Source organism: Tachypleus tridentatus, chromosome 2, assembly GCF_004210375.1.
Source record: "Tachypleus tridentatus isolate NWPU-2018 chromosome 2, ASM421037v1, whole genome shotgun sequence".
Classification (NCBI taxonomy): Eukaryota; Metazoa; Arthropoda; class Merostomata; order Xiphosura; family Limulidae; genus Tachypleus; species Tachypleus tridentatus.
Genome location: NC_134826.1, coordinates 60,949,729 through 60,974,948, shown reverse-complemented (window position 1 = coordinate 60,974,948; position 25,220 = coordinate 60,949,729). Strand labels below are relative to the sequence as shown.

Below are 25,220 nucleotides of genomic sequence, written 5' to 3'. Positions count from 1 at the left end.
CTCTTATACTTCGTTTTAATTAAAAAACCTCTATTAAAGCTGTAAAAAATATGTTATGAAAATTATAATATAATTCCTTATATTATAATAATATCGTACTGCTTATTAAAATACTATGCCTTACTTGTTTAAACGGTTTTCATACTGTAATTCAGTCTCTTATATCATGATAGATTATCAGTGATGGTTAAATTATGAGTTCCAATCTTCTTGGACCTACAATATTTGTAAAGAAACACTAAACTGAATTGCAAATTAAATAAAAGGAAGCAGATAAATTGGTGCTAGTATATAGAAGACGATCACGATATGAGTCATAAAACTGAGGCTATTGCTCACAACGATTTTATATCCCGCATTCTCTTGTCACGTGATAAAATCTTGACGTAATCACACTTGTTTATCATAGTATAAAATTGCATAAACTGGTAAAGTTATAACTGAGAAAAATAGATCAGAATTGTTTAAACTGAATTGTAACAGATACTGAGAAACGGTATATAATTTTCTAAATATGTAATAGTTCTTGGAATTTTCTAAAGTAGTCTATTTTAGAACTGTAGCAATTTTGTAGTTCCAAGTTTGAAAACTCATTTGAGAGAAAGGTGTTGATGCATGTAACGTCCACCGGCGTTAGTAATCTGAAAATTGTGAAGGATCAAAGTGGTTGCAGGGTGCTAATATTATATCTGTAGTATAGTAAGGCGTATGTCCAAGAGTATTTTACAGGCTTTGTACAAAACAGTTTCTTGCTATTTATGTAACTTAAAAACTCGCATAACTACGTTTTATAATGCCAGTTTATTGGAGTAAAATATCTACTTTTGGTCACTTAAGTTAAAAAAAGGCAGGGTTACCTTTATGTTACTGTGAGGGTGACTTCTAAGTGTTTTTGTATTTGAGTTAATTTCTATTAGCTTTCTATTCATTGAGCAACTGCGAGTGTAAATTGAGCCAGGAAAGTCAGGACTGAACAAGTGCATTGTATATTGTTTTTAATTCTGCAAATTCTTACTGAGATTAATTGACAGAGAATTATTATTTTTGGAATATTTTTTATTAGCTATCATTCAAAATGATAAAGTTTATATAACAATATGTATTAATGTAATTTTAAACTCATACATATTTATAATATTTTCATATGTACATATTTATAATAGAGGTGAAGAGAAACATATAGCTTTTGTTTTTTACAGTATATTTCTTCACTGAAAGTGTTTTGGATGATTTATGGATAATGTCCAGAATGTAAATGAGTGAGCTGAAAATTTGATACATATATTTATTTTGAGTGTTTTTCTTAAACTAATAGATCAAAGAATTCCTCAATTCTTGCTTTTCTTTCATGTATTCTGTACATTTTTGTTGTTTGTCCGTCTATTTATACTAGACTATTAGATTGTTTGGATTAGAAAATTAAGAGCTTTTAGATTAATTTGTATGCATAAAAGTGCAAAATCAGTATTAGAGAAGCTGATGATTTATATTTATTTCATGATTTCTTATTGTTAAATTAGAGGAAATTGTGAATTATAAACTCCTTTTTCTGGCTTGACAGTATGCTGAAATATCATGATTCAAGTTTATAAATAGTTCACAGGTCTTGACAACTTTAGTATGATATACTGCATAATTTGATTCTGGTTTTGAACAAATTATTATTATTATGGGACCATAACTGAAAAAAATACTTCAAGGAACATTTACCAAAGTGTTTTACAAAGTGGAGTACCTCCAGTGGCATAAGTATGCTCATATAATTGCAAGGGGACCTGAAAGGCATAGCAAACTTAAGAATTGCAAACAAGGAGGGAGATATATATACACATACAACTTAATTTGTTTGAACTAAAAGGCAGTTATATTATTCTGTTAAGTTAGTGATATCATTTGGACAGAATTCTCACTGCAGTTGTAGGAAAATAAAGTAGGGGCCCAAGTTAATTTTCATGTAGGGAAAGAGGCTTCTTTTGTAGTTATGTGACTGAGTATCTCCATAATTTTAAAAATCAAAACTTCATAAACTAGATCTCAGAAAATTTTTGGTTGTCCAGACATGGCAGATATTTGGGATGTTTGAAAGTTAAGTAATACTTCCCCCCTCTCTTTCAATAGACATTGGTACTGCATAGTTAAAATTAATTATTGAATCTCATTGAGCTAAGGAGACCAGGCCTGTAAAGTTTTTTTTGTTAACTACCATACCCAAATCATTCTAATGATTCACAATTATTACCTCACATACACAATAAAATAAGGTATTTCATAATTTCCATGTCCTAACTGTATCACTTTATCAACATTGAATCATTCTCACAAACTGGTCCATTAAATAAGGCTGTCCAAGTCCTTCTGCATTAAGGAAGCATTTTCCAAAAAAATGAACTTAGTGCAAATTGTCAGTAAATTTGGAAATCTTCCAACCTGTAGAGTTGTCCCTATCAGTAACAGGTACTAAACAACAGTATTGACATACCTGAAATTTACTGCAAACATAACACCCTACAGTGAGTAATTTCACTAAGGGCCCACAGTTTCACATATCTGATTCTTTAGATTTAAAAAGAGCATGTTACTTATTTTACATTAGAAAATTTAGCTTTTGGTTTATTTGTCATAACTTGTAGCATCATTCATCTGAAGCTAAAGCTTTATTTTTGATGTTTTAATTAATTTTTTTCATTTGGAAATCACTTGTTATATCCATACAATTGAACTTAGTATCATTTTGTTTTGTTTTTTACATTTAATATGCAAAAACTAAACCTTTACTTTCAGAATCCATACAGATTACCAAGGGCCCATGAATCACAAGTTGAACAATGGGTGAATAGATAGATTGATATTAGTACAAAAATTAGATAATAAATATGCCCTTTTCTAATATTTATTTTTGAGTAATGTGTCACAAAGGCATTTTCAAAATGAAACAATAAAGTATATTTGCACAATGGGTCGCTTCTTGAGCCAGTTGAGTGTGCATAGATAGGGTCAGTACCAATATATTGAAGAAGGAATATTGAATAGAATTCTAAGTTTATTATATGTATTTACATAAAATATAGCAAGCTTTCAGTAAAATGTAGAGATCTGTTGTACATAGAAAATTAGATGTCAAAACTATGTATGCTTAGGTTGTGACTGTGAGTTGACGATACCATTGTAAAGTGATGTTTATTGTACATTTGCATGTTGTATTTGCACAACCTCTAGAACCTCCAAAATGCACATATAGTTTGTTTTTTTCCAGTATCCCTGTATACTGTATCTTATATTTACTTTACCACCAACCATTGTTAAATCAGTAGTTTTGGGTAAAATGAATAATTGATAACTCTTAACACCAAACGCGCAATACCTTGTTGAATCGAATTCTGTAAAATGTCAGAGCACATGCACTTTATCTTTAGACATAGGGTTAAACATACAATCCAATATGGATTTGGCAGTAATTAATTTTTTGTGTATTATATGTAGGTTTGTGGTCTTTACTTTTATGTGATCCTGTTTAGTAGAGGAGTTGCTTGCTTTGTTGCTCAATGTAGTTAAAACTATGGAAAGAACAGATGGTCTGAAGGTTGCTGAGAGTGATAAGTGTAGAGAGTGTGCTTGAGTTGAGTGAGTTAAAGTGTAGTTTTAGAAAAACATAAAACTGATTTGTTAAGACTGCATGCTTATATGTCTTTTGTTCCAAAAAAGTAAGGAAGTTTCAGAATGGAGAAAGTAAAATAATTTTCAACTAAAGGTTGTGCACTTTAGGGAAAATGGGTAAAATACTGTGTTTTGATATATGGAGTACAACAAGGGATAATAAGTCTGGGTTAGGTGCATATAACTGCATAGGATATTTGATGAGCTGAAAAAAATATTGCTTATTTCTCAACTGTTGACTGATTAGGACATTTTAGTCCCATTTGCAGTAATTTAATTTAGGTATTTTTCTTCTGGAAAATTACTGATTGTTGTCATTTTTCAGTTCTAGTTTTAATATTTGAAAGTATGTGTTAAGCATGATAATTTGACTTGCAAATAGTTTTCCTGAAATTCTTCCAAAATATTAATGTTCAAAAACAACCAGTTCATTTTAAAATTTGGAGAAAAAGTGAGCAAGAGATGGCACTTTAACTAGATGTTGCCACATTATCTTAAACTTTAGTGATGGAAGGGAAACTAATAAGTTATACAAGTTTGATGGTAATGCTACTTGGAAAGTCTACAGATTTACAACACTAAAATCAGGAGTTCGATTCCTCTCAGTAGTCTCGGCTGATGTGGTTTCGCTATAAGAAAACACACACACACACACACACACACACACACACACACACACACACACACACTACTTGGAAGACATATATAGGAATCTTATTCTTGATTTAATCCCACTTAAGATTGATGTATAATTTTTGGTTTTTACTACAGTAATGGATACTGTTTACTTCACTCGTAGATATAAAGGTCATTAAAGAGTTTAATGCTATACTTAAATGTTACAATAACTATTAAATGGGATCTAAGTGTTGGCTGTATAAATTTGGCAATTAAAATAAACTTTAGTTACTAGTCTGGTAAGTAGATAGAACTTTACAGAACATGGGCTGTCAGGCAGTAAGAATAAACTTTAGTCACTAGTCTGGTAGGTGGGAGAACTTTACAGAACAGAGGCTGTGAGGTGGTAAGAACAAATTTTAGTCACTAGTCTGGTAGGTGGGAGAACATTACAGAACAGAGGCTGTCAGGCAGTAAGAACAAACTTTAGTCACTAGTCTGGTAGGTGGGAGAACTTTATAAAACAGAGGCTGTCAGGCAGTAAGAACAAACTTTAGTCACTAGTCTGGTAGGTGGGAGAACTTTATAGAACAGAGGCTGTCAAGCAGAAGAATAAACTAGTAACTAGTCTGGTAGGTAGAACTTTACAGAACAGAGGCTGTGAGGCAGTAAGAATAAACTTTAGTTACTAGCCTGGTAGGTGGGAGAGCTTTACAGAACAGAGGCTGTGAAGCAGTAAAAAGTAAAAATAAACTCTGCTTTGTAGCTTGGTGGGTAGGAGGTTGCAGGTCCATCATCAGCATTTACTTTGAGATGCCAGGTGCAAATACCAACATTCTAGCCATTTTTTTATGCTGCTTTTTGTTATGTTAAATGTTTCAGATATTTATAATATGTTAAAATTATATTTCATTTAATGTCTTATCTTCGTAACTTGTGTCAATATTCTTGATCAGGAGAGGAGGACAAAGGTATTTTTACATGAAGTCTTAAGTACAAAATATTTTTTTCAGTGATGTCGAGAAAACCCACTTGTAGAGAAATATATATGCAAAAACGGCTCGTTTGGGTTGAGAAAATATTTTACACAGAAGAGCGAACAACGTTTTGACCTTCTTCGGTCATCGTCAGGTTCACAAAGAAAGAAGGTAACTGACCGGAAGCTGACCACATGTTAGGAAGGGGTTGGGTAACTGAGTGTTGGAATGTATAGGGTGGTGTTAGATGTTTGAATATATAATTTTATTTTATTATATTTAATATAGGTATAAAGGCGTTCCTTTATATTGGTTTATATCCAAAACCAGGCACAAAACTGAGGTTTATACTATGTAAAAACTACACTGACAAACACCACACCAACATTATTTACAAAATACAATGTGATAACTGCCACGACTTCTATATTGGAGAAACAAGTAGAAAATGGAAACCAGATTCAAAGAACATAAAAAGTCACCTTCACACGTTTTCGAACACTGCAAGTCAAATAAACACAACATAACCATAGAAAACACTCAAATACTAAATAAAGAAACAAACATAAACAAATGCAAAATTAAAGAAGCCTTACTCATACAACAACTTAAACCCAAAATAGACCAATATAAAGGAACGCCTTTATACCTATATTAAATATAATAAAATAAAATTATATATTCAAACATCTAACACCGCCCTCTACATTCCAACACTCAGTTACACAACCCCTTCCTAACATGTGGTCAGCTTCCGGTCAGTTACCTTCTTTCTTTGTGAACCTGACGATGACCGAAGAAGGTTGAAACGTTGTTCGCTCTTCTACGTAAAATATTTTGTCAACCCAAACGAGCCGTTTTTGCATGTATAAAATGTTTCTTTGTTCACCGAATTAAAGGAGTAGTAGTTTGTGTTTGTTTTTCCAAGTGTTCTCTGTGTTGTCAGATTTGAGCAAGAAGCTTTGAGTTAAGTTGAAGAATTAAGAAAATGAAAGATTAGTATGACAGTCTAGATTAAAGAGTAATTTTACTGTATACTACACAGGTATCTAAGAAGTATGTTTGAGGCAATAACCTGTACTAGAGTATACTGAGAAATATTTCTTAGGATAATTCTGAATGACTATTCAGAACCATTTAAATGTTGATAGAGATTGTGAGAGAGCCATTTGATCATGGGAGATATTTTGGATGTAAGAAGACAAGCTAATATTTGTAAGTTACTTTGAAAGGAAAGTGAAATTTCTCTCTAAAACCTCACCTTTTATAAATATTTAAAAAGAAGGAACAGCCTTTTCATGCCATCATAACTTGTACCAAGCACAGAGGTTTTCCTAATATATAGTTTATCTGAAATTGTGCACCTGTTAAAATATCTATGGAGTTGAAAATTCACCTAAATAAGTAAGTTCAAGTTGATAAATATTAAAAACATATTTAAGAATATAAAATCCCATTCCAGAGGTCTTAAATATATGTATTTACTAGAATGTTCTTCATTTGTTTTGATCATTTTGGACTTTCATGTGTATGTCGTGCAGTAAAGTGTTGTGTATTAAAAATGTAGTTAAAATACAATTGTGTAGTTGAAAAATATCTTTTAGAAAATCAGTGGTAATGAGTGTGGTGTAATTAGTATGTCAACATTTTGCCTTGTTTGTCAAATTAAATTGATTTACATGTCATTATTAATCTTATTATTTTATTGTTTGTTAACAATTGGAAAGTTCTAATACATTCACTGTAAATGAATATATTAGTAGCCTTAAATTGTTAAAATAAGTATGTCATACTATGACAATAATTGTAGCCCTGAAGTATTTAATTGATACATGTGGTCAAATCCCACTATATCTGTCTACCAAAATGTGGCAGTGGGGAGTGTTGACTAACATTCTGTCTTTCTTAGTCTGTCACTTCAAAATTATGGATGGTTAACATGTATAGCCCTTATGTAACTTTGTACAAAATTTAACAAATATATTAAATGATGCATGTGTGATATAGAGAGTGGATACTTATGTTAAGAATTTTTTATATGAAATGTGTGTCTTTGAAGTGTTACTATAATATTAATTTTCAGAAAGTGAAAAATATGTGCAGTGTTTAGTAAATTGTTGTAAGACTTGTAATTATTGAAGTATACTTGTAGTTTTTGTAAGTGTTGTAAGAGCTAATTAAAGCTTCTCAGTTATTTATTTTGTCAAAGTTAAGAGTTAATCATTCACAAAACGATTGGTTTTAGGAATTTTATTGTTATGCCTCATTTGTAGTTTCAACAAGCACTCTAATTATAACAAGAAGACCTTCAAAATTTTATTATCAGTGTGGGTTGCCAAGGTTATCAGTTGTATTATAAGGATGGCTAAGAGATAGATGTTATTTGTCTTAGAAATCTTGTAATTGCTTAATGAGTTATGTTTTCCATGAAGCACTTCTTAGAACTATGCTAAAATTATAAAACATGGACTGCATTCCTAGTTTAGAAACTTCTAGAAAAGCAGAACAAGTAATTTTTGTATTTTTTTTTGTTTGTTTAGTGTAGGCTATAAATATTACCAGTCAAACTCTTATAATCAAGGTGTGAAAATAGTTCACAGGTGCACAGTTAAAGCATTCTTACAGCAGGGGGTTCGTATCTGCAGAATTAAGGGAAGCAAAGTAGTGTGAAACTGTGAAGTGGGCAAAACATTTATATACATGTGCTGAATGAATAGAGGAGGAATTGTTATTTATTTTATGGGGGGAGGAGTTACAGCAGTACAGTTTTATATCTTTGTAGTAAATTAAAACCTTTTATAGTATGTGCTGTCTTACTTTATTTTTGTTGCAAGATTTAAACAGTTTTAAAGGTATCTGGGCTTCTACAAAAGTACTCTTAGGTTGCAGTTATGTTGAAAAAAGAAGAAAGTGTTATTTTAATCAATTTTTTCTTGGTTTGCTGTCTTAAGTTAGATGAACTAACATATAAATTTAAATGGTACAAAAAATATACACTGTAATTAAGTATTAACACCTGTCTCTCTTTATTGCTGTTTGTAAGCTGTTTAAACATCACTAAAGATGATTCACTTTTTAATAACATAATGATTCATAAACAGTGTACAAGTATAATCTCTCTCAAAATAGTGAATTTTATCTTATTTTTCAGATGAGACTGTATTACATATACATCACGGTTATAATACACATCTAATACTTTCTATGTAAGTTATACACCTGATGAATCTGAAACTCATTCTTGTTTAAGTGATGTACAGACAGATAGGTACAGGTAGACAAATTCATAATGTAATTTGTGAAAGAACTAATGCTAATAATAATAATAATGTTGAATTTCATATCACTGTTGACACAAACAAGGAAATTTTAATGTGTAAAAGTCTATAAGAGTATTTAAGCTCATTAACTATTTAAATCTCGTGTACAGATAAACAATATTTCTTTTTAACTGCTGTGTATTTTAAAGATGGCTGGTATGGGTGTTAAAATTTTACAATTTTAATTAAAGTTTTAATACCCATACCAGATGTTTTAGAACATATTTTTACTTCAAGTAGGTTATCATCATCATGAATTACTTTAAGTGTCATATTTGTAGATAAACATTGATTTTAACTGTTGTGTGTGTGTATTTGTATAAACATTTCTCTTGGTGTCAGTTTTACTTTAAATGTACATTAGAAAACTAAAAAAACATGATTTTTTATATCTTTTTGTTTCTCTGAAACTAGAAACTGGTAACCTTTAGAAGTTTAAAGAGAAATACCCTTTTTTTCATGTAATACAAAACTTTAGAGTTGCATGCCATTGCTCTGTTGGAGGATAGTTGTGAGCCCCAGGCATTGAAATAGTTTGGATCAATCACTTTTATCTTGACTGAGCCTTTAAGTTTAGTTAAATAAAAATGTTGCAATTATGGTGTATTTAATACCATTCTATCTACCAGTATGTAAAATAACTTGATATGGAACTATCCTTTTATTACAGGTATCCAATATTACCATCTTCAAATAAAAAAAAAAAATGGTACAGTTGTTGAGTTATATACCAAATCTAAACCCAAACTTTTACATAGATCAGGTACTTACTGTCACTACAGTTTGTTTTATTTTCAGGATAGTGTCTTTCATTGTCATAACTATTAATTGACAATTTTTTAACTTTCATTTTACTAATATGGTAAGTCATCTTTGTATTTCTTTTTTCTTATTTAGAGTTGTTATGTAGGTGCTGTGGATCTTTTATATGAATTTCAGTTCAGTTTAGTCATTTCATTGGAGATAATTATTTGTAATAACTTCAGTTAAAACTAAATGCATATTTTGTTTGTTGTCAAGCCTGTTCTCTGTAAGGGAATACTTATTCTACTTAACAGCATAAGGAAGACTTTTATTGTGTTTTTTTTGTTGGTTTTTTCACAGTGAAATATATATATTTATATTCTCTTTATCATGTAATTTGTCTGTTTGTCATCTTGAATCTCTTTGTCACTCAAGTTTATAAGTGTAGGTTAAGTGGGTACTGACACACATTTTACAATTAACAGTAAACTGTTTCTATAATGTTGTTACAAACTTTATAAGTTTCCCACTTTGATATCTGAAAATTGGTGTAAATATTCTCTTGCAGATCAGGTGAACCCAAGAGAACCATGTGTTAATTTATTAGTTTTTCTGAAACTTTTAATATTCTATTTCTTAAATAGTATAGGGATAATCATTGTATCTCAGAAAAAAATATTACTATACTGAATGATATTTTAGTGGTAAATACTGTTCACCAATTGTATTACAGTATTAAATATAACTTAAGATTTTGCCATTAGATGGCACAGGTAATTATGAGCAGAATATATTTGTTACATATTTTCTTCTACATGTTGCTTTGTCAGACTAATAGCTTTATATTTTCCTAATAACTAATTGTGTTAAAATGCTTTATAATTAATGAGAAAAAATGTATATGTACAGCAAATGCTAACTAGCAGTCTTGAGATAACTGGGAAGAAAAGCAGAAAGTGAAATATTCTGTGGTACATTTTGCATGCATATAAATGTATATTTTGTGTGGATCTGAGAGTCTATGGTTTGACCTTTTGATGCAAAACCATTCTTCACATGGTGGACTTGTGTTTATAAGAGTAACAATTAAATATCAATATTTGATTACTCCAGGCCAACAGTTGGTGGTGTGTGTTGTGAATTATGTTTCTTCCTTCTCATCTCATCAGTGCAGAATTAGGAACTAACATCAGGAATGTTAGAAATAACTGACGAGAAAAGTTAAGTAACAGGCACTGTCATTGTTTAACAGAAGTACTAGTAGTGACTGACAAAATTAAGAATTTGTTGAGTGTCAAGTAGGGCAAGAAAACCATATATTAAAGTGTAGAAAAAAATCTTTTTTTTTTTATAATCTATCTTCCCACATTCATAGAAATAACTCATTATTTTAATAAAACTTGGGCCATGTTACATTGTTAGGTACTTCATGTTGTATTTGTAAACTTCATATGTTCCTGTTGCTTAAGGATCAAGACATGCTTCACTTAATACCACAAAGTGTGCAACTATATTTTATTGTACATTTTATTGGCTTCATTGTAAATATAACAGTATTTTATCAAAAGATCAGCATATGCAAGGCTTGTAAGAGCTGTGTTAATAACTTTTTAAATTGGCAAGTTCTTCAAATTGATGTACATGGGACAAGGCTGTGATGTATATTATATTGATATGCATGCATGCGTGCAAGAACTTACATATTATATTTTGTTTACCTGTAATACAATTGAACTAATAATTTTATCTTTTAATACTAACTTGAAATCATAATTAAAATTCATCTATTGTATAATAGTGATTCAGTAGGTCTTTTTTTTTTTTAATACAAAATCAACAGTATAGACTCTCCCATACACAATATGCAAATTCAGGAATCATGATAGCTGTTGTTATCGTAGAATACAAATACTCATTAAGAAGTTAATATAGTACACTTAAAAATAATTTTTATAATATAAAAATGTCTTGTCATATTGAAAAATATTGCATATCATCTTTTAAACAATGAGACTTTTGGTTGTAAAAATGTCACACAATAATATTCAAGCTTACAATAAATTTATTTTTTTGCAGGAGATATGCTAAGAAACCAAGAAATACATTTTGGGTTGATTCTAAAGAATGACTAAGCAGTAAATTTCAGGATTTGTAAGACTAAAATTCAGGACTTAATTCTCATTGGGTACAGCATGGATATCTCAATTTGTAGCTTTTACACTAAATCAAAGTCATAAAAAAAAAGGCAAATATAATAACTTTATTACCATTTGCAGCAAAACATTAATTTTGTAAGGAGTAATTAAATCTTGACAAAAAAATCACACGGGTCCATAAAACATCGATATTGTTTATAATTTTATGTCTTGCATTTATAGAACAGGATTAGTGTATACTGTATATGTACTTCTGTAGGACCCTTTCTTCTAGTTACTTGTATTATTTCACAAGTGTGTGACAGGGTTAACATCTGGATTAGTGTAGTAGTTAAATATAAACAGTGAAGTATGTGTATAGTCTAACATGATATGTTTGGTTATAAGGTTTAAAATGAAACAATATTGATTGAACATGTAACAATTTTCTGTATAATGGGAAGAAGGTGTGTGAATGTGATGCACATTATATTTAAAGATTTGAAAAATTAATATTATGGACAAGAAAACATTGTGCTGGACTGGAGAGGGGAGGACAAACTATTACATGTATGTGCTATATCCTGTAACATATTTAAAAATAATTCACATGTCTACACAAACAGTTAGATTTTATAATACAACCACATGTATAATATAATCATACCTCTCTTTATTGGCCCATTTTGTATCTCATATAGTTTGGTATTTTTTTTAATGTAAATGTATGCCAAGAGAACAGTGGTACTTGATAGTAAGGACATATCTGTTTATTTTTTACCATAGCAATGATTATTTATAAAGGGGAGAGCTATAATAATCCTGTCATGATTAAAATCATCAGCCTTAACAGAACAGCCAAAGCTGTAATGTATATGTTAGTAGAGTAGTTTATATTTACTGTGAGCTGTCATAGAAATTTTCTATTTCTTGTAATAACAGGAAGTTCAGATTCTCTGCCCAGTATAATACAAGTACACTTGAATGGGCACTACATGACTTATCTGCAGACTAATAACAATAAACTGTCTGACTGTCTAGTTGTTTGAATGCTACACATCAGTTGACTCACACTCCTGAAAGAAGCAGGGTTACAGTATGCGCATTTCGTTACCATGCCATATCTGTATGTGCAGTGAAGATTGAGAAAAATTGTGTAGATGTAACATAAAGGTATGCTGCTTGTAATTATATGCAAACCATTCTGTTGTGCATTGTATCAATTACGTATCTATGGAAAACAGCTGTGATTGTTGTCATATTTGACTAAGAGTTTGAATTTTACAGCCATTATGCTACAACTAGGAAAAGCTTTTTTTGTTATTCAACATAAATTTGAAATAATTTTGTTTTCCAGAATTAAACATAAGCTACTGGCTTAGTTGTAGTCATTACTGTCTACTTTGATAAAACACTTTATTTTAGTGGGGAAAAAAAATCTTTCCTGTAGATAAATATAAGCTTATTTGACTGCAAACCCTACTGTTTTGAAGATCCTTACTGAAATAACATAGAACTAAGTCTTGTAGATAATTTATTTAACATGTAAATAAATTTACATATAATTCATTCCAAACAGTGAAGGATAAATCAGTAATTTAAATAAATTGATTCTTTTTAATTCATAGCTGCTAAAGTTTAATGAATACGAAAACTTCAAGTTACTATTTCAAAGCTAAATGTGTTAGATTTAATTCCAAATTGGAACAGTTAGTCTTTAGATTTAGGAACAGTGAATACAACAGGTCTTGCTTAAGTCAAGAAGCTGGTTTTATGTGTAGTGAATTTACAGAAACTTGTTGGCTATAAAATGAAATTGTGTTGACTAAGTTGCAAAAATGTGTGTACAAAAGTGGATATGCAGTTCTTCAATCACATCAGCTAAGGCTTAAATGAACAGTTAAGTAGTTTAATTATGAAAGATTGAAGTGTTTAATGAATAAGAGATTTTTAACACAAGAAGATATAAGCTAAAATAGATATTTTCTGAAAGCTGAAGTTAACGGATATACAATAATTTGTTTAGAAAATATTGTTAATTATTAGGGATATGAAAGTGTGATTTTTGTATTTCATTAAAGGGTGCTTTAAACTCATGCTGAGACACAGGCAACTGACATGACAAAGTGCAAGACTTCATATAAGTCCTCTGTTTCAGTTTTCTGACTTTCCTTACTATTATTCTGTAGCGTTGGTTACGCCAGTGGATTTAGAATTCAAGATCCATCATTAGATGCTGAAGTATATTCCAAAGAGGTTGATGTGTTTAGGGACCTCATAAAATACCTACTCCAATTTATTGTTGGTGTTTGCTTCTCTGAAGTTTCACAATGTTAAACATTCTCATTAAGAAGTTAGATTTTTGAATCTTGAAGAGAAAGAGAAATCGTTCTTATGTCCATAAAGGTGTACATAAGTAGTGCTTTTACTTCCTGTTGTGTTTGATGTACCAGAATTTTGGCATTCAGATTTAACTTGAAGAAGTGAAGGTGATTTATGAAAACTGTTATGAATATGATTGGTGTTGCAGCTGTATATTATTCTTGAGGGTTGTTGGCTGTACAGGTTTATATTACAGAATTGTCTTGTACATTTTTAGATCTTGAATAACTGACACTTAAGGATTTCTTATTATAGTCATTTTTTCAGTTCATCACACTTCATAAGAATTCCTTAGTACACTATTCAAAACTATTTAATGAAATTGCAAACTTGAATAAACATTCTCATGAGAAAGTATAAATATTTATTTTCATTGAAAGTGTTGTCAGAACAGACATTGGAGAGCTTGAAAGCCAGTGTGGTGAAGGTTTAAATATATCTAGGTTGGAAAAGTTGGTTCTGAGTAAGAATATTGCCAACATATAAAATATGTACATGTTTCATATGTCTGTAGATAAAACAATGGAACCAGCTCTCTCAAGGAAGAAAAAATACCCAGAATTGGCCTATAAAAAGGATTCTTTCTCGTATAAAGAAGAAAGAATGGATTATCAAGATGTAGGGGACAGCAGTGCATCACATCACTTGGAACAGGAAGCTCGAGCTCGGGTAAGAAGTGTTAAAAAAATGTATATCATTGTGTTAAACCTACCAGTACCAATATTTCAGGCTCCAAATATAGAATATAGTACGCTGAGTGCATGTCTAAAAATAATTTATTGAAGAAATATGTGTAAAATAACTAACAGTTTTCATGTGTACACTGTATCCTTCATTGTACAAGTTGCTCAACTCTCTGTAGTGTTCATAAGCTGTATGTTTTATTTATATGATTTGTCTTATTTTTATGCACATTTATGGTTGTGCTATAGGTCTTGCTGAAATCGATAAATATACCACAGGGCTGCCTTTAAATCTTAAATGTAGGAGATCAAGTGCGCATACTTTTTTGCTCTGTGTATAATTTTATTTGTAAGGATAAATGTACATGTATATATAACTTTGTTTATAAGTGTGTGTGTGTGTGTGTGTTTGTAAAGAGGGAATTTTGAATAGTACCTCAGCACTGGAAGAACCACTAACATCTTACAGGGCTGAAACCTGGTGCTGAACAAATCCACCCTTTTAGTCATGGGCATTATAACCTGATGGTGATTGCTACTATGTATTGGTGAATAGTTGGCATTTGGTTGATTTTACTCTGGTTAGCAGTTCAAATTTAAGGATGGTGGCAGATAACAATAAGATTTATATCCAAAGAAACTTCTGTAGTATTCTACTAATGGTGTCATACAATGTGAAATTATATTTGTGTGGAATGTACATGTACAAGTCATTTTTAATTCCTCACAGTAGTTGTGGCTCAACTTGTTGGTATTCCTATTAAGAAAACAACAAAAATAACTATATGCTAAAGCATGAATGGTTAACTGGTGGATGGTGTGTCAAATCAATCCTGCAAAGGTATTTTATTTGGACCCTAATTTTTTTCTTCTTTTTAAATTATATTTAATTTTGGCCAAAGGGGCAAAATGAAACAGTAACCAAGCAAACTAATCCTGTGATGGTTCCTAAAATTCTCTTCACTTGTTTATTCTAAACCATATAATGAACTGAGGATCTGTAGTGTATAGAAGGTATTCAAATTAAGCAAATATACTGAAGGTGCTTGACCTGGTCATATAGTTTTGGGTCCTCAGACTACAATCTAAGTAAACACCTGGCTCATGAGCATAAAGAAGTTGTCATTCCTGCTATGAAGAATATGTGATACAGTTTGTTAGCTCTCTGTCCATTGCCATTTTATAATTTGAGAAAACAACAAGATAATAATATTTCACGTGGTTGTAGTTTGAGGTAGCACTGTTCCTTAAAACTGTGTAAATTTACACACTGAGGAAATTAACTTAAAAACATTCTACCAGTTATTTTGTTATGAGCCAAATTACTAGTAAAGAAGGATTTATTAAAATTAATTGGCCATAGCTTGTTAACATTGTGGAAAACTTGCAAGGTTTTTAATTCAAGCTATGAGGATGTTCACAAGAGCATATGTGTCAATTTTCACATTTATATCATTCATAAGTAAAGTTGTGGTGTTAAAACAGGCTTTTTATGTTTTTATTTATTCCCTCCACATTAATTACACATGACGTATGCAACTGAGTGTATTTTTAGAAATTGACATCCTACGTTTGTTTGTGCTCAACTTGAAGGTTATAAGACGTATTCGACAGCATTTCTTCATATGTAAATTTGAACAATTTTTAACTTTGTAATTGCATTTAATGGAATTTTAATAATGGAAGATTAAAAATTGAGACCATTATTTGAGATTATATTCTCAACTAACTAACTAAATAAATTTAGAAAAGGATAGATCACTTATGTTAACATGTAAAAAAATATATATTGAATGGTAAAAGTTAGTTATTAAACTTTTTTAATTATCATACAGAGTTTTAATTTATTTTTTATACATCCTGAGGCTATTAGAAAGTCATCACAAATTTAAAAAATACAGAAAGAAATGAAAAACTTGGATTGATTTCATTTGCAAAGAATAACAACCCAGCCTTTTTGAACTAAGAGAAAAGTTTGAACCCAAACTTTGAACTAAGAGAATATGTGTAATTATTTTTGAAGATAATTCTTCTTTCCATCTTTCATTCCTAAACTGTACACTGTGTTGCAGTCAGTTGATAGGACTATTAAAGGGTCATCTCGAAGTAAGTCAGCTGATCCAGAATTAGAAAGATTCAAACACGTGAGTAACTTTTGTTTGTTATCTAATTCAGTTTCATTTACTTCATGATAATTACACACATAATAGAACTGAAAGTCAGCGTGAACTATCAGTTATAAATATTATTTATTTATTTCTGTCCTGTCAAACTTGTTTAAATTTGTTTCTTGTTCGCCTTAAAGTTGTCAGTTAGTGACCTTATATTTTCAAGCATATTGTTAATTAAATATTTTATGTGTACCTGTTTAAAAAGTAGCAATGTATTTCATAACTAACTAGCAGGACACAGTTTGTATAATAGGTATGCCAAATGATTGAACATCAATTAATTAACGTTTTCCAGTTCAAATTTTTCTGTATGGTAATATTAGAATGAATAAAATATTGCTGTATGTGTGCTGTTTTTATTAATTCATTTTCATGTATGGGGGTGTGTGTTTATAATGTAACAGTCAATTCCACTATTTCTTGGTAAAAGAGTAGCCCAAGAGTTGGTGGTGTGTGGTGAGTGATGACTAGCTGCCTTCCCTCTAGTCTTACACTGCTAAATTAGGGACAGCTAGTGCAGATAGCCCTTGTATAGCTTTGTGTGAAATTCAAAACAAAACAAAAACAAATCCTCATGTGCAGATCTGTATAATTTCTGTAATGAATTACTTCTTACTAATTGATAAGTCTTAACAGTTATACATACTTGCAATGATAACTTTATCCTTAAGTTCCATAAAAATTATTTAACTGTGCAAACATATTTCTTTGTCTTACACAGTATGTGTAACTCTTATTATTGAGATATTTCTACAGATTGGTTATCCTTTTCAGAAGTTCTTGTTTTTTGCTATTAAATGTTACAAATGTATATTTTTTAGCATATTTTGCTTGACAGTGATGTTTTTACATGTAATATTCACTTTGAACACCACCATTTACACACATCTGACATAAGTATTACTCGCATGTACGTATTTTAGTTTACAATTATTCCTCTTTCAGAAGGAAGAACATCTGTTGAATGGAACATCCATTCCACATAAAGATTGTGTAAAGCAGCCTGAAGTAGATGGAGAACCAGTAAGTTTTTCAAACCTTTACTCCTTACTTAACACACAGGTTTTGACATTTCATGCTAGGTAGAAAAAGTTATCACACTTTTTAATTTGTGCAGTCCTGATCTCAAGTTGTAAGCAAGTAGTGTTTTAGATCTAATTTTTGTTTCCCATTCATCATTTTGCACTTAGATCTATTCAGGTCAGCTAAACATGCCTATAGAACATATTACTTGCATGGATCATTGTACTTAAACTGAAAGTATCGTTATGCCCAATGCATGTAGAGAAGCATGTATTGAATATTTTCTATTATGTTTGTCATAGTTATTTACTGTGACTTTTAAACTACAGGTTTGGGAAAGGAGCTGGAACGACTAAGATGTTTAGTGAATTAGAAGATACTCCTGTAGTAATGAAACTATTTTCATTTGATAACACAAATAAATGACTAAACATAAAATGTGATTATAGTAAGTAAATTCTTGTTAACAGGTTAAAATGGTCCTTTTAATCTATGCCATTTTCCATGTCTTTGAAAGATTCATTCATAATGGTTTACAGTTACACTCAAACATTTTAAAATGTAGGTTTTTTGGCTATCATTTGGTACTTTATGCTTTTAATGGAACCACTTGAAAAATCTGATTTGATATCTGTGTATGAATTACGAGATAATTTCTTTTGTACTTGACTGATTGTATCTCTTATTGAATGTTTTATAAGATATTCATTAGCATAAATATAATGTTTTGTTCTACTGTAAACATAATAGTGAATTGTGAACTGAAAGCGTGTAATCATACCCTTCTTTACAAAATTATCAGAAACTTGTTACGACTTTATAGGTGACGTTCAGCTGTGCAAGAACATTTACTTTACATCCATGCACATAACATGGGTAAAGACTTCCTTAGCCTCAGTCTTGGTTTTGTGATTTTATAAATTTTCTTTTGGTTAGTTTTTGTAGTTATTTGTAAATAAGACTAAATCTTCTGCTATTAAACTAAATCTACTTACTAGAATATACTGCATGTGTTTATCCTTCGTAATGATGTATAATTTTTTCTGTAGCCTTATTAAGTTGAACATTTATCTTTTTTTATTTCTTGTTGTATATATGACACTTAAATTATCATTAATCACTACAGACTCCTTGTTTTATTTGTTATGTTAATCTTTTAAGAGAATTTACTAAAAGTCTTCTGGTAGTAACAAGAATTCTTCTTCCTTCACTTTTTAGTTCATTACCTTTTTGAAACTACTCACATAAGACAATTTATCCTACTTTCTCTCTCGCATATCTTTCTCAGCCTTAGCTCTTATGAAACTGTTTACCAGAATTGAGTTTTGGATAGAACATCACTTAAGAAACAATAGTAGTTTCCCATGGATGATTATATTCAATGAAACTCATTTGTTTTAAGGAGAAATTTTAAATAACTTTTTGGGTTCTATGTAATTACTTTTTCTGCATATTTTATAATTTACTTTAAAAATTAAATTGTATACATTTAGAGAGCAACTTTCTTTGAATACCTTGAGTGGATCATTTTATTGAAAGCTTTGTCTAAAGATGTTTCCTCTGCTCTTCAAGACTTGTTCTGTAAAAAACAATGTTAGATGGTATCTCAAGACAGCTGGTTTTGGTATTAAAACTTTTATTAAAATAAAGTAGAGAACAATGTTTCATTCTTCTTAGGTCATATTTAGGTTAACAAGGAGAGTTTGCAACTATTGCAAATGTTAAATGGTGTTTTCTTTATTTCTTGTATTGTTTTCTGAATTAATCTTTCTCCTTGTAGAGTGTGTGTTGTGGGTTATGTAGCTGTTCTGAATAGTAGACATGAAATAATGTCAGAGATGTCTCACATATTATTTAATTTGCTTCTCTCTTGTGGGACAAAATAATTTAGGCAAGAAAAGTTTTCAGTCTCACAATATGCACGTGGGTAATCCCATAGAAACTTGGCATGTAATACATGAACCCTACCAGAATTAACAAATGTAGTTTAATAATGTTCAACAAAGAGTCTTTCTACTTTGTATAGAACCTTTTATAATGTAGGTTTTTTTTTTTTATTTCTCCTGGTTTCAAAAATAAAGAAAATTGTTTCAGAGGCACTTCATATCATTCTTTCGTGTCTCTTGGTTTCAAGATGGAAGGTATCCTATATTTTTGGTGCCATTTTGTATATGAAAAGCAAGCTTGTTTCTTCAATATAACTTAGCTAGGTACCAAGTAAAATTTTTTCGCCTTTTAACATGTTGGTTTTAACATGACGCACAGGTGAGTTGTGCTGTATTTTCTTTTTAAAGGACCACTTATTGGCTGGGACACAATGTTTGCATATATATTCTTCCTCAAAAAGTAATTGTAAAATGACTAGTGAGACCCTGGAAAGTATTGGCAAAATAGGCTAGGGAGCCAATGTGTTAAATTATGTGAGTTTCTCTTTGGTATCTGCACAGCCACGTAAAGGAGTTAGACAAAAAAAAAAAGTAAAAACACTTGGCCTTAACAGTTTTTTTACATTCCTATTGGCTTGTAGAAAGTGTATCTTATGTGAATAATTAACTTGTTCAGTAAATAGATATCTGGTGACACATCTAGTGCTATATGAAAACTTAATTGTGCTGCTGCAAAATAGGCAAGACAATCGTTCTTTTAGGTTTCCAAAGAGATTTAACAGTTGGGATGCTTTTGATTGATACAGCTGTTTGTGAGGCTTCTAAAACATCAGGGGTTTTGAGAAGAATGATTTTCTAAATGATGAATAAACAACAAATTCTCAACTACAAAGGGCAACAGGGATAGGAAGAGTGTCATAAGTGATTGTGGTGCATTATACGTGATCACATAATGATACAAGGGTCACAGCAATAAATGTGACCAAATAAACCTGTTTTTGTAAGAACATATTCTTGAGAATTTCACAGTTTGGGATATTCTGACTTGGACAACAACCAATAAACCACACCTTTTGTTATATCAATTCCTTATTCAGTTGTGCAGATAGTCATAAGAGAACTAGCTATAAAGCATGCGATAGTAACTCTTCAACCGAGACCTTGAAGGTTGTGAAGTTTCTAAGGGGAATAGACTCCTGAATGGTGGACAACTTGCAAAGCCTTAACTACAATATTATCTTATGTATTGCATCTTGCATATTTGTATGAAAGCATTATGATAGGCCATTTCCTGTTGCATAGTATGATACTAAATGTGGTTAAATTCAACTAAACTATTTCTTCTTGTAAATATTGGAGTTCTGAGGATGTTTTGGAAGAAAAGAAAAATGTATAATAATGTTATTCATATTGCATCAAGTGCTGACAAGGCCTTTCCCAATACCAGAGATCTTCAGCCCAGTTGGAATATACCTTCTCTCTTCCTATCCAACATATAACTTTTAGCCTTTTGTTTTATTTAATAAAATACATTGCTATTCCAATAATATAAACCTATAAGCATACCACATTATTTATTAAAAGTTTTGTGTTATTTTAAAATAGGGTGGAAAGTTGTTTGATAAAGGCAACAATATATCACTCAGTTGTATTAACATAAATCCTTTTGTGAAGTGTGATTATTTTTTAGTATTAATTTTTGCAAGCAAGTATTAGGACTTTTTATTCAGCTTTAATTTTATAAAGTAACTGAATTAGATTCTGATCATAGTTCCAATTAGTGAAATAATTTATAGTACACATATTTGACCTTAAACACTGTTTCACTTCAAGTTTTCCTTGAATATTACTTTATCACTTTTTCTCTACAGCTTATGTCTCAGAGTTATTCCTCTACCCAGACTCATGGGAATCCTGCTCCTGTTGAGGATACATCAGATGTTCCCAAAGTGACAGAGTATCGCTCAAATTATGCATGGCCTCGAGATTGCCCAGTGTTGCCTGGAACACACAGGGCTGTTTTTTATGGGTTGGACCAATCAGCTCCTAGGGCAACAGAAGGTACAACAGTGTAGTGGTTGCTAGTAGCATGGCACTCATGAAATATGTAAAACTATAAAGTTAAGTTGGTTGGTTTAAAGACTATAATTTCTTATTGGTCATTTATTTTTAAAAAATGAAGCAAAGTGACAAATTATTTTTAGTTTTCCTATTTTTAATTGCATTATTGTTTTAAAATTTCATTGAAGTGACTGGATATTTAAGTTTGTTTTTTTTTAAAACAGGGTACCTGGAAGTTAAACTCTTAGTTAATTATTGGTTTATTTGTGTTTGATTGATTATATTTCCAAGACACCTTTTTTTAATTTATTTTTTAACAATGCATTTAATTCATGTGAATATTTTTTGTGTAAATAGTTTTTGCTGTATTTTGTGGAGGGGCTATCATTCACTTTACATTGGTGTAAAAGAGAGAGTATTAATTGAAATTATATTTTCTGCACAAACAAACTCTTGATGAATCACCACTTTCTAACCTGCCTCTAATAGTTAAACAGTAAATCTGAGGTCTTATAACATTAAAAGTATGATTTTGATACCCACAGTGGGCACAACACAGATAACCCCTTGGGTAACTTTGTGCTTATTAACAAACAAAGAGTTTTACAGTTTACATAACATTAATAACGTGTTTAGGCTTAAAGTTGAGAAGATTTGTTTTAACTTCACATGGTTTCCAGAATCAACACAAGTTCCACTGTGTATCTATACTTATCATGGATAAGTCAAAATTTAAATGAACAATTTGTTAGTGCATCTGAAGAGCCAAAGTTAGATTAGGCAACACAGAAAATGATAATAAAACATTTCCATGAGATATGCTTATTAATAGTTCACACCTTATGTAATTCAATAAGGTAACATGAGCTACATGTTCCACCAAGTAATTTACAATTTTTGTGGTGGGATTGTTCACCAAGCATGGTTGAAAGGGCAATAAAACAAAAATTTAAATATAATCAGGTGTATACTGTTACCAGAGTTAAGCTATTTATTTAAAATAAACAATTGTAGTTTCTTGTTACAATATGAAATCATTCCAGATAGAAGAAAGGGGTAACTTAGATTTACTTCATACTTTTTATGTCAGTTAATAGGTTAGACAAATCGAATAACCTTATATGACGTTAATGTAGAGAAAATAGCTGATAATATATAAAGTTTTGCAGAAAAAAATTTATTTAGGGTTTTTTAGAAATAATGAAACAAAATTTGACAATTTTCAGATGAAAAAAACAATATTTTTAATCTTAATGAGAAAATCACTTTGATCCTGAAAGATCAAAACTTTCGACTCTGTATTTTCAAAGAGAAATGTTTCATTAAAAATTCTGATTTTTTTGTCTACAAAACTGATAATGTTTACTGAAAGCTTGCAAAATTTTACAAAGATGCATAAAACATTACAAGTTATAATACAGAAATTACAAAGGTCAATTTGGAGTTACGAAATTCAGGTGATTTGACTAAACCCCTAGTTTGAGAGTTAGTACAACACATTGCAAATAATTTTCAAAAAACTTTTATGCACACACTTGAAAACGAACTTGGATGTAGCCATTTTATTTCCAAGTATGATATTTAATATATCTGGGCATAATTTTTACAACACATAAATCTTAACAAATTTTTACAATGATTTTTTTGCAGAAATGCATATAAATCTTATTCTTGAATATTCATAATTTGTGGGCAGACTATAATTACCCTCTGAATGTGGGGTAAATCTAATGTCATCAAAAATGTTTTTCCCACATCAGTTCTGTTTCACAAATTTGTTATTGAAAAAACGAGGCCATAACAGACTGGGGGCTTGCAATACTTCAGGAATCTATGGATGTAGTAAAACCTCAACAACATCAGTTGTTTGTAGAACTTGATTAGTAATTATTTAGCAATAATTAAAATATATTTAAAACTTCAGGGATTTATGGATATTATAAAACCCTAACAACTGACTGGAGAATTTGATTAGTAGTAACTACTAATAAACAATCAGAATGTATTTACTATTTTGTGATCTGTAGTACCTATTTCCTTCAATTTTAAAAGCTGGAAAATGTTTTAATTTATGTTTTTTGCCATATATCTAATAACCATTAAAATAATTTAGAGATTAATAATTGCTCAAGAAAGTCTGATATTGAAAACTTGTGATACTTTTGTTTCTGACAAATTAAAATGCATTTTTTCGAGGAATTCTGAAATTGTATTGTAGATTCTTTCTAAATAGCTGGAACCTACATTGTTAATAAACAGGTAAATGTATCAGACTGTTTTGAAAACATCACCATTGTAACTGTATTTATTTCTTTTTTTGCTAAACACTGTATTGCAAGATAAAACATGGTACACACAATAAAGATAGAGTTTTGTAGACTAGCTATACTCAGTAATGTTTGATTTGTAGTAAAACCACAAGTCGTATCTAAAATGAAGCATACAAAATGTGTGAAAATGGTGAACTTTATGAATGGTGGTTGCTTTATTCGTGACTAGATGGCAGCTTTGAATCTTCAGAGGGTATTACAGAAGAACAGAATGAAGATGAACAGACAAGTCCAAGGTTTTATATGTATTGTTTTTGTTCATGGAAAACAGTGGATATAATTACACATTAGGGACCACATGCCAGATATTTTCACTCTGGTCCTTTCTCAGTTAATTTTCAATTACTTTTAAGAATGATAATGATGGAAGTCTGCTAGTTTTTTTCTCAATAAGATAATTTAATTTTATATATAGGTTTGATCTACATGTAACTATAATGTGGGGGTGGGTAGAAACTCTATAATTTTTCTACATGTTCAATATTTTCAGTGTCTAAAATCATGTGGTCTCTAGTAAACTCAGTCTGCACATTAAACATAATTCCCAAATATTATTATTTTTAGTTATCGAATCAAATTTGGTAGACTATTTTTTCTTCTAAAATCTCCTTTATTATGTACAATAAAGTATAAAAAAGCATTTCTATAAAGTGAAGTCTTGGAAAGCACTTACACTAAATATAAACCAGTCATGCATGGGTGATTGGTTTTATCATTAGTTAAAAAAAAAAAAAATCTTTCAAGATGTAATATAATTTAACATTGGGCTAGAGGCTTGTGAATTTGCAATCATATATTGGATTTTAATATGTAATAGTTTAAACACTTGTGATCTTCAAATGTTTTTATTTTGCCTCAAGGAAAGTAATATTGATATAATACCTTTCAGAAAGTAATAAACTCTGACAGATCTATTTTATGTAGAAAAACAGTTCTAATAAGTATAACTTTTATAACTGAAAAGCTCTAATAATTTAAAAATTATTCTGATTATTTGCATGGTTATTTAGTCCTTAACAAAATATGCTTTAAGTGTAATTATATAATGAATTACTTGTACTAGTGAAAATATAATAAGTGTATATTTACTTTACTTTTTTCTAATTTTCCATGTATAGAAAAAAAGGATCAAAGACAGAATACAAATCCAAATATCAACCATTCTCATCGTACATTTATGTGGATGGCAGTTGGAAGAAAACCCAAAAACTGGGGGTAACAAAAATATTTTATTTA

At 30.3% G+C, this 25,220-nt stretch overlaps 1 protein-coding gene across 9 annotated transcripts in view; it reads left to right on the top strand.

The window, feature by feature from the left end:
• LOC143243942 (uncharacterized) overlaps nt 1-25,220 on the top strand; it is a 30,733-nt gene that overhangs the window by 2,980 nt on the left and 2,533 nt on the right. Inside the window, exons 1-8 of one of the 9 annotated variants that reach the window (XM_076487789.1) lie at nt 414-496; nt 1,200-1,259; nt 14,345-14,499; nt 16,571-16,657; nt 17,630-17,707; nt 21,465-21,654; nt 24,154-24,220; nt 25,103-25,199. In XM_076487789.1, the coding sequence (XP_076343904.1) occupies nt 1,256-1,259; nt 14,345-14,499; nt 16,571-16,657; nt 17,630-17,707; nt 21,465-21,654; nt 24,154-24,220; nt 25,103-25,199 (678 nt within the window). In that variant the 5' untranslated portion in view covers nt 414-496; nt 1,200-1,255. Of the gene's footprint in view, nt 1-375; nt 497-1,199; nt 1,260-2,781; nt 2,830-6,409; nt 6,465-11,224; nt 12,622-13,153; nt 13,348-14,344; nt 14,500-16,570; nt 16,658-17,629; nt 17,708-21,464; nt 21,655-24,153; nt 24,221-25,102; nt 25,200-25,220 lie in introns of those variants that run through there. The other 8 variants (XM_076487792.1, XM_076487791.1, XM_076487793.1 and 5 more) reach the window with 8 other exon arrangements.